The following is a 10394-nucleotide window of genomic DNA, read 5'->3' as shown; positions in this document are numbered from 1 at the left end:
CCTATAAATATCCTCATCATCTGTCATTTGTTCTGTAATAATATGCCCTAGATATTTTATCTTATTACAGACACTAAGATTGTTGTCAGACAATTTAAAATCAGGATATTTTAGGCATTTATCCTCTTTGGTTCTACAGATCATAACAGCACTCTTACTAGCATTATATTGAATGTCATGTTCCACACCATACACGGAACATATAGTAAGGAGCTGCTGGAGACCAGTGCTAGATGGACTAAAGACCACAAGATCATCTGCATACATAATATGGTTCACTAAAATATTACCAATCATGCACCCAGTGTTACAGGCTTTCAATTGTTTAGACAGATCATCAATATATAGATTAAAATGGACTGGGGACAAAATTCCCCCTTGTCTAACACCATTGCTAACCCCAAATGGGGCTGAGACCCTATTGCCCCATTTTATTTGCATAGTCTGGTCATAGATGGCCTCATAGCTTGCTCATTTTTACCATCACCATCATCATCACCAACACCATCACCAACACCTCCACCATCACCATCAGACAGGCCAGAGGAAATCTATGATCAGCACCACAAACATTGACGAGCTGCTGGAAAACATCGGCACTCTGGAGGAAACTGAAGCCACAGGTAAACAAGTCAATCAGTGGTTATTGGATCAATTGACCTGAAGCACGCTAGCTTGCTCCTTCTAAACTCAGGAGCCCCAGCCTGAGGCAGCGGGTGGGATGAATCCAAGTTTGTCTGTGCTGCCCCACTGATGACAAGGGACAGTTCCCTGTGCAAGTTGGGACCTTCTAGATGTTTTGTCATTGGGAATATGGCCTATTGTGCGAGTTCACCCTCTGATGAGTGCCAGTGTGGTCATTACTGATCTGGTGTCACCCCTGATGCACACCACCCAAATATGTTTTCTATTTTGAACAAAATAGAACATATGTTTAAATTTCACTCAAAGTTATGGTCAAATCTAAGGGTTAACTCTTCCCAATGTTAGAGTGTACAGTCAATGTGTTGTAGAACCTGTGTGTATTTAACCAAGCAATGCATCTGATACGAGCTGGCTTGTCCACGGACTGGCATGTTGCCCAGCTGTCAGAGCCTGCACTGAGGCTGAACATTTGTCAATATTTGACATTCACAAACATTCAATGAGAGTTGAGCACTACTAAAACAAAAGTAAATTTGTGCTTGATGCTTTGTGTGGGCAACTCTTTCACTGCTAAATCTGCTATGGTTGTTGGGATGCCAGCTTCTTTCTACTTACATTTCAGAAATGTGTGATGTACTCAACTCTGGTACACTTTTCAGGCTTGATTTCCTCTCTCTGCCAGACCTACACAACAAAGCAAGATTAATAAGTTAGTGTGGACATTTTATTTTATGGGCCATGCAGATGAATTATGCTGTTGATCAGAAATTTGCCTGATTTTGCAAAATAGTGGGTTTGATCTTTTATTTGAGGCAGTTTGGGTTATGGAAGACCAAGGTAGGTGGCTAGTCATGGTAGAGATGTGTAGCCTACTTTTGCTGTTAGTTAGATTACTGAAAATATTATTTCAGTCCAATTATTCACCTGGTAACATTTGACAGGCATAAAAACAAACTGGGGAAGGCAGCTCAAATGTGGCTAACGAGGGAAATTAGGGATAGTGTTAAATCCAAGGAAGAGGCATATAAATTGGCCAGAGGAAGCAGCAAACTGGAGGACTGGATGAAATTTATAATTCAACAGAGGAAGACAAAGGGGTTAAAGAGGGGGGGAAATAGAGCATAAAAGAAAGCTAGCGGGGAATATAAAAAATGACTGTAAAAGCTTCTTTGGTATGTGAAGAGGAAATGACGTGAAGATAAATATAGGTCCCTTACAGTCAGAAACAGATGAATTTATAATGGGAAACAAGGTAATGGCAGACCAGTTAAACAAGTACTTTGGCTCTGTCTTCACGCAGGAAGGCACAATCTCCCAGAAATACTAGGGGACCGAGGTCTAATGGGAGGGAGGAACTGAAGGGAATTCACATTAGTCAGGAAATGGTGTTAAGTAAACTGTTGGGACTGAAGGCAGGTAAATCCCCAGGGCCTGCATCTCAGTGTACTCAAGAAGGTGACTCTAGAAATCGTGAATGCATTGGTGATCATTTTCCAATGTTCTATATACTCTGGATTAGTTCCTGTGGACTGAAGGGTAGCTAATGTAACCCCACGTTTTAAGAAAAAGGGAGAGAGAAAATGGGGAATTATAGACCAGTTAGCCTTACATCAGAAGTGGGGAAGATGCTCGAGTCAATTATTAAAGATGTAATAGCATTTGGAAAGCAGTGATGGGATCGGTCAAAGTCAGTGTGGATTTTTGAAGGGGAAATTATGCTTGGCTAACCTTCTGGAATTTTTTGAGGATGTAACAAGCAGAATGGATAAGGGAGAGCCAGTGGATGTGGTGTATCTGGACTTTCAGAAAGCCTTTGACAAGGTCCCACACATGGTGTTAGGGGTAGGGTATTGACAAGGATAGAGGACTGGTTGGCAGACAGGAAGCAAAGAATTAATGGGTCATTTTCAGAATGGCAGGCTGTGACTAATGGGGTGCTGCAAGGCTCAGTGCTGGATCCCAATTATTTACAGTATATATTAACGATTTAGACAAGGGAATTAAATGTCACATCTCCAAGTTTGCGAATGACACAAAGCTGGGTGGCAGTGTGATCTGTGAGGAAGATCTATGAGGCTGCAGGGTGACTTGGATAGGTTAGGTGAGTGGGCAGATGCATGGCAGATGGAGCATAATGTGGATAAATGTGAGGTTATCCACTTTGGTGGCAAGAACAAGAAGGCAGATTATTATCTGAATGGTGTCAGATTCGGAAAAGCGGAAGTACAACGAGACCTGGGTGTCCTTGTACATCAGTCACTGAAAGTAAGCATGCAGGTACAGCAGGCAGTGAAGAAAGCAAATGGCATGTTGGCCTTTATAACAAGAGTATAGGAGCAAGGCCTTCAAAGCAAGAAGATTTGAGTATACGAGCAAGGAGGTCCTTCTGCAGTTGTACAGGGCCCTGGTGAGACCACACCTGGGGTATTGTGTGCAGTTTTGGTCTCCTAATTTGCGGAAGGACATTCTTGCTATTGCAGGAGTGTAGCTTAGATTCAACCAGGTTAATTCCCGGGATGGCGGGACTGACATATGATGAAAGAATGGATCAACAGGGCTTGTATTCACTGAAATTTAGAAGGGTGAGAGGGGATATAATAGAAACATATCAAATTCAAAGGAATGGACAGGCTAGATGCAGGAAAATGTTCCTGATGTTGGGGGAGTTAAGAACCAGGGGTCACAGTTTAAGGGGTAGGCCATTTAGGACTGAGATGAGGAGAAACTTTTTCGCCCAGAAAGTCCCGTTACTCGTACGAGCCCCTACGAGACATCCACGAGCTCCTACGTACCCGCTACGTACATTACACAAGTTTGAATCGGAGAAGAACTCGGGAGAACTCTTGAATTACCTCGTACAGTGGGACAGGCCCTTTAAGAGTCAAGAGAGTCAAGAGTATTTTATTGTCGTATGTGCCAGATGGAACAATGAAATTCTTACTTGCTGCAGCACAACAGAATATGTAACCATAGTACATTAAACAATATAATTAACAAGAAAAAAAATGTTCAGTGTGTATACGACCCTGATAAATCCCTTTGATGGTGGGGAGGTCAGAGCCGGTGATAGACTCACAACTTTTTGCAGTCTTTTTTGCTCCAGGCCATGATGCAACCAGTCAGTATGCTCTCTACTGAATTGTAGAAGTTCAAGAGAATCCTCTCTGACAAACCGAATCTCCGTAATCTTCTCAGGAAGTAGAGGCGTTGATGTGCTTTATTTATAATTGCACTCCCTCTTTGATGGCCTTGTCAAGGTCGTATCTGGACTTCTTCTAGACCTCTGCCTCGCCAGACCTAAATGCCTGTGATCTGGTCCCAAGAAGAATGCGGATCTCCCGATTCATCCAAGGCTTCTGGTTAGGAAACACTTGCAAGGTTTTTGTTGGAACACAGTCCTCCACATGTTTCCTTATGAAGTCTGTAACGACTGTGACGTATTCATTTAGGTCCGTTGCAGAGCCTTGGACATTACCCAGTCTAAGTCCCCTAGTTGTTCCTCTGCCCCCCCCCCCCCCCCACCAGACCAGCTCTGTACAGACCTCACCTCTAGGGGTGCGCTCTTCAGTTGCTGCCTCTATGCAGGGAGAAGCAGCACCACTGAATGGTCAGATTTCCCGAAGTGAGGGCGAGAGATAGAGCGATAAGCATCCTTGATGGTCGTATAGCAGTGGTCAAGGGTGTTTAATCCTCTGGTGCTGCAGGCGACATGTTGGTGGTAGTTTGGGGAGTGATTTTTTCAGGTTGGCTTTTTTGAAGACCCCGGCTATGGTGGTAAAGGCTTGGAGATATGCTGTCTGGTGCTTGTTGACCATGGCGTGCAGCTCCTCCAGTGCTAGACGGACGTCTGCCTGGGGTGGGATGTAGCAGGAGTTGGACCACACAGAGTTGACCATGAGGCAGACGCCCCCTCCTCTCCCTTTCCCAGATGCCAGTGTACGGTCCATATGATGGATGGAGAAACCTTCAGGCTGGACGACTGAGCCTGCGGAGCTGGGGGTGAGCCATGACTCTGTGAAACAGAGGAATTTGTGGAATTCCCCGCCACATATGGCAGTGGAGGCCAAATCACTGGATGGATTTAAGAGAGAGTTAGATAGAGCTCTAGGGGCAAGTGGAATCAAGGGATATGGGGAGAAGGCAGTCACGGGTTACCGATTGGGGACGATCAGCCATGATCACAATGAATGGCGGTGCTGGCTCAACGGGCCAAATGGCCTCCTCCTGCACCTATTTTCTATGTTTCTAGAGCATTCCCTCAGCTCCCTTTGATAAAACAGCCTTGACCTTAAGTGCTCCACTTTATTTTCAAGGGACTGTACATTGGTAGGATGGTAGGGAGAGGGGGTCGCAGTCCCCTGCGTTTCAGTCTGACTTGTAGTCCTGCCCACCGGCCATGTTTCCCGACATCATGGAGGCCTCATGGTGGTGTTTCCAGGTACAGTAATTATTGTTCCTGCGATCCTCCGCCAGGTTGGGGATTCCCCTGCGATCGGGAATTCCCTTACAGTCAGCAGCTCTGGTAGTGCTAATGCATTTAAATGCATGAGTCTGAAGAAGGGTTTCGACCCAAAACATTGCCTATTTCCTTCGCTCCATAGATGCTGCCTCACCCGTTGAGTTTCTCCAGCATTTTTGTCTACCTTCGATTTTCCAGCATCTGCAGTTCCTTCTTAAACATTTAAATGCATTAGCAGCTTGTCAGTTGCAGCGCTGGTTCCTGCTGTTTCTTTTATACAGGGAAACTGAGAATTACTATATTTGATGCTTTTCCGCTGTGCTGGTGGCAATATGTCGCCACAGAGAGACGCCATCTTGAGTTGATTTAGCTCTTGGGGCTCAGGGAATCAAGGGATATGGGGAGGAAGCAGGAACGGGGTACTGATTTTGGATGATTAGCCATGATCATATTGAATGGCGGTGGTGGCTCAAAGGGCTGAATGGCCTACCCCTGCACCTATTTTCGATGTCTCTATGACTGTATACAGCAGTTATCCTCACCCGTACCACCCCCTTTGGCCACTATAAAGTTCAAGCATTCTCTAGTTAGCCCCCTCTTCCCTCCTCTGGGCTTGATGAAGAACATATGCTGACTTTCTGAGCTATGCACAATATCTAAAGTAGTCTGAAGAAGGGTCTCGTCACCCACTCCTTCTCTCCAGAGATGCTGCCTGTCCCGCTGAGTTACTCCAGCATTTTGTGTCCACCCACAGTATATGATGCTATCTTTCCTAATCACTGATTGTCTCTAGATTTTTCTTGGCTTGTATCTTGAATTGAACTTGTTTCAAAAGTTGCAACTTCATCTCATTACTTTTGTCATATTGAACCTCTGCCTCCTTCCCCTCTCTCTGTCTCCTCAGCTTCATTCCCCTATCTTTCCTCCCTACGCCTACCTCCTTGCACTGAAGTATTCTCCACATCATTCTGATATGCAGTTGGGCCATGCATTAGTGTACACAGAATATGCAATTGAGAGTTCCATCAAATATAATCGAGGGGAAACCACAGTTAATGATAAAACGCTTCTATGGAAAGACCATTAGTACAGATTGATAGAACTAAAAAATATGGCTAGAACATTTGAGGGTTTTACATGAACATTAGTAATATTATCAATGGAATTTAAACACCAGGGAGATTAATAGATCTATTTTACTCACGGTGAAGGACTAGAGGCACTGAGAGGCAGAAAATCTTTCCGCCTACTGTAGTCACTTTGAAATCTGGGAGAATGAAGTTAAAGGAAAACATTCTAGTTATTATAGATTTTAGTTTTCTTTTACATAAAAATGTGATGGATCAGTAATCTCTATAATTCTGCTTTTAGAATTCAAAAGAAGGCCCAGTGCTACTATGTTAGTGGCTTTAGAGGTCATAATAATGCCCTTTACTTCTTATGTAGAATGAATGGAGCTACTCTTCAAGGTGAATCATATCATTAATATTGAAGCAAGGACGAAATGGTCCTCACTTTAAAAGAATGTGAGAACACAATCTTATTACTCGAGCTGGGCTCAGATATGGATGGGACTTCAGCAGATCAGTTGCTCAAAGAACTTAATGAGGTGATCAAGCAAATGTGAATCACTTTAATCTGGCACAGCAATCACACCCAAGTTACAATTTCAGGACCAGAAATCACAGGTCAAACAAGTCTTTTCATGATCATTCAGTGATGTTGAAGAATTTGCAGATATCGTAATTTTGATATCATCATGATCCAACCACTGTGGGTAAATGAGAAGTTGTTGTTTCCACTGGCTGAGGTTTTAGACCAGTGGCCAGTGTCTCAAAATAAATAGTCCACCATTCACGACAGAGATGAGAAGAAATGTCTTCAGCCAGAAGATTTGAATCTTTAGAATTCATGGCCACAAAGCTCAGGTTGTGGAGTATATTTACTTAGAGCCATTGAGTCATACAGCATGGAATCACACCCAATTTGCCCACATCGACTAACATGTCTCATTTGCACTTATTCCACCTGCCTACATTTGGCCCATATCCATCTAAACCTATCCTATCTATGTGCCTGTCTAATTGTTACTTAAACGATAGTCCCTTCCTCAACCAGCTCCTCTAGCAGCTTGTTTCATACACCTACCACCCTATTTGTGTGAAAGATATCCTTCAGATCCTCAGATTAAATATTTTCTCCTTCGCCTTAAACCTGTCCTCTGGTTCTCGATTCCCCTATTCTGGCAAGAGATTGTGTGATACTGATCTATTCCTCTCATGATTTTATGCATCTCTACAAGATCACCCCTCATCCTCCTGTGTTCCAAGAAATTGTCCCAGTCTGCTCAACCTCTCCCTACAGCTCAGACCCTATACTCTAAATGCAACCACACCAACGTCTTATACAACTGTAACATGACCTCCCAACTTCTATACTCAATACTCTGACTGATGAAGGATAATGTGGCAAAGGCCTTTTTGATCCTATAACTGTGTAGGTCATGCCCACGTTAAACTTTCCAAAATGCCTCACATTTCCCTCTAATAAATTACATCAGCTGTTCCTCAGCCCACCTGACCAAACGATCAATATTCTGCTGCAATTTTGCACAACCATCTTAACTATCTATGATACCACCCACTTTTGTATCATCTGCTAACATGCTGATCTTGCCATGTACATTCTCCTCCAAATCATTGATATAGATGCCAAACAGTCACAGTCCAGCACCCAACACTGAGGCACACCAGTAGTCACTGAGGCACACCATTAGTCACTGGCCTCCAGTTTGAGATGTAAACTTCCACCATCACCCTCTGCTTCCTTCCATGAAGCCAATTTTCTATCCATTCAGCTATCTCTCCTTGGATCCCATGTGATCTAACCTTCCAGAGGAACCTACAATGTGGAACCTTTGTCGAATGCATTGTTGAAGTTCATATATACATCTACAGCTCTGCCCTCATCAACCTATTAGGTCACATCTTCAAAAAATTCAATCAGATATGTGAGGCACGACCTTCCATGCTGGTTATGAACTATACTTCAGGGCTATACTACTTGATTTCTGGATGCTGATGGAAATGAAAGAATATGGAACTTTGTTTGGCCTGAACATTTAAGGGTTTTATGTGAACATGTTAGCAATATTATCAGTGGAATTTTAACTCTGAGGAGACTAATAGATCGATTTTACTCACTCTGAAGGCGCTTTTATTTCACTGGGAGGTAGCGAATCTCTCAGCCTGATGCTAGGGTAATCACCTTGATGTCTAGGAGAATGAAGTTAAAGGGAAATATTCTAGTTATTTCTGATTCCAGTTTCCTTTCTCATAAAAATGTGAAAGATCAGTAATCTCTGTAATACTGATTTTAGAATTCAAATACAGGCCCAGGTCAGCTTTGTTAGTGGCTTTAGAGTTTATAATAATGCCCTTTACTTCTTATGTAGAATGTAGAAATGATCGAAACTCCCGCGTCGGGGCGGTTGAAACTCTCTCCGCGGTATGGAGCTCCCGAATCGGCCTCTTCTTACCAGATGCTTGATGTTAAAGTCCACAGGCCCTGCGGTTGGAGCTTTGATCCCGGCAAAGGGATCGCAAGCTCCACGATGTTAAAGCCCTGTAGACTCCTGCGGCTTGGAGCGCCCGACGGTCTCCAGGAAGGGCCGCCAACTCCACGATGTTAGGCCACAATGGGGACGGATATACGATACGGAAAAAAATCGCATCTCCGTCGAGTTCGAAAAAAAGTTTCCCCACCCCCCCCGCATAAAACAAACCAAAGAACACTAAAACATACTTTTTAACACATACTAAAAATAACAAAAAATAAGGACAGACAGACTGTTGGAGTGGCGCCTCCCATGTTCGATACGATAGAACTTTATATATCCCAGGAGGCAAATTGGTCGGCTGGGATATATAAAGTTATCCCAGCCGGGGATAACTGTCATAAAACACAACAAGATACATGAAATCAAAGTGACAAGTGGAAATTCCAGGTTTGGGGAGTTGTACAGTTTGATTGCCACAGGGGTTGATAGATTTTTAGGTACTGAGTGAAATTAAAAGACATGAGAGTTTGTTTGGCTGGAACATTTAAGGGTTTTACGTGAACATATTAACAATATTATCAGTAGAATTTAACTTCTGAGGAGATTAATAGATCTATTTTACTCACTGTGAAGGTGCTTGAAATTCACTGAGAGGCTGCGATTGTTGCTGCCTTCTGCTGGAGTAGTCACTTTGAAGTCTAGGAGAATATGGTTAAAGGAATACATTCTAGTTATATCTGATTTCAGTTTCCTTTCACATAAAAACATGTTAGAACAGAATTCATTATAATTATAATTTTAGAATTCAAATGCACACCCAGTGCAGGTTTGTTGGTGAATTTAGAATTCATAATTATACCTTTTGGGACTTTTGTAGAATGAATGGAGTTACTCTTCAAGGTGAATCATATCATAGAAATTGAGGCATGGATGAAATGGTCCTCACTTTAAAAGAATGTTAGAATACAATCTGATTCCTCGAGATGGACTCAGATATGGATGGACGTTAGCAGATCAGTTGCCACCATGCTGAAAGAACTTAATGAGGTGGTCAAGCCAAATAGTTTTAATCTGTCAAACCTAGGGACGATAGCTACAATTACAGGACCAGAAATCATGGGTCAAGCAAATCTTTTCATGATAATTCAGTGATGTTGAAGAATATGTGAAGATATCGTTATTCTGATATCATCATGAAAGAACCACTGTTGGATTTGATATTAGACTTTAGACTTGAGAGGCCTGAGTGGAAACAAGCCCTTCGTCCCACCATGTTCACCAGTGATCACCCCGTACACAAGCAATAACCTACCATCCAGGGACAATAAACCATTTATCCTTTAAACCCGCACGTTGTCGAAATGTGGGAGGAAACCGGAGCACCTGGAGAAAACCCACGCGAGCACACAGAGAATATGCACACTCCGTACAGACAGCACCCATAGTCAGGATCAAACCTGGCTCTCTGTTTCTGCAAGACAGCAACTCTATCACTGCACCACTGTATGCCCTAAACGGTGAGATGGTAATTACCAATATGGTAAATGTGAAATTGTTGTTTACCCTGGCTGAGGTTTTAGGTCAGGGGTCAGTATCTCAAAATAAATAGTTCACCATTTCATGACAGAAGAAATTCAGAGATGAGAAGAAATGTCTTCAGCCAGAAGTACTGAACCTTTAGAATTCAGTATAAAGTATATTTACTTCAGGGACCGATAGATTTTTAGATAC

General features: G+C 42.9%; 1 protein-coding gene across 4 annotated transcripts in view; it reads right to left on the bottom strand.

Moving 5' to 3' along the window:
- LOC129712172 (uncharacterized) overlaps positions 1-10394 on the bottom strand; it is a 124365-nt gene that overhangs the window by 8859 nt on the left and 105112 nt on the right. For all 4 annotated transcript variants that reach the window (XM_055660423.1, XM_055660422.1, XM_055660424.1 and 1 more), the window contains 4 exons: positions 9290-9361; positions 8308-8379; positions 6309-6371; positions 1261-1329 (listed from right to left, as the gene is read on the bottom strand). In XM_055660423.1, the coding sequence (XP_055516398.1) occupies positions 1261-1329; positions 6309-6371; positions 8308-8379; positions 9290-9361 (276 nt within the window). The remainder of the gene's footprint in view (positions 1-1260; positions 1330-6308; positions 6372-8307; positions 8380-9289; positions 9362-10394) is intronic.

The sequence above is a fragment of the Leucoraja erinacea genome, chromosome 31, assembly GCF_028641065.1.
Source record: "Leucoraja erinacea ecotype New England chromosome 31, Leri_hhj_1, whole genome shotgun sequence".
NCBI classification, from domain to species: domain Eukaryota; kingdom Metazoa; phylum Chordata; class Chondrichthyes; order Rajiformes; family Rajidae; genus Leucoraja; species Leucoraja erinaceus.
Note: the sequence above shows the minus strand (reverse complement) of the source record. Positions and strands in the feature narration are given on the sequence as shown.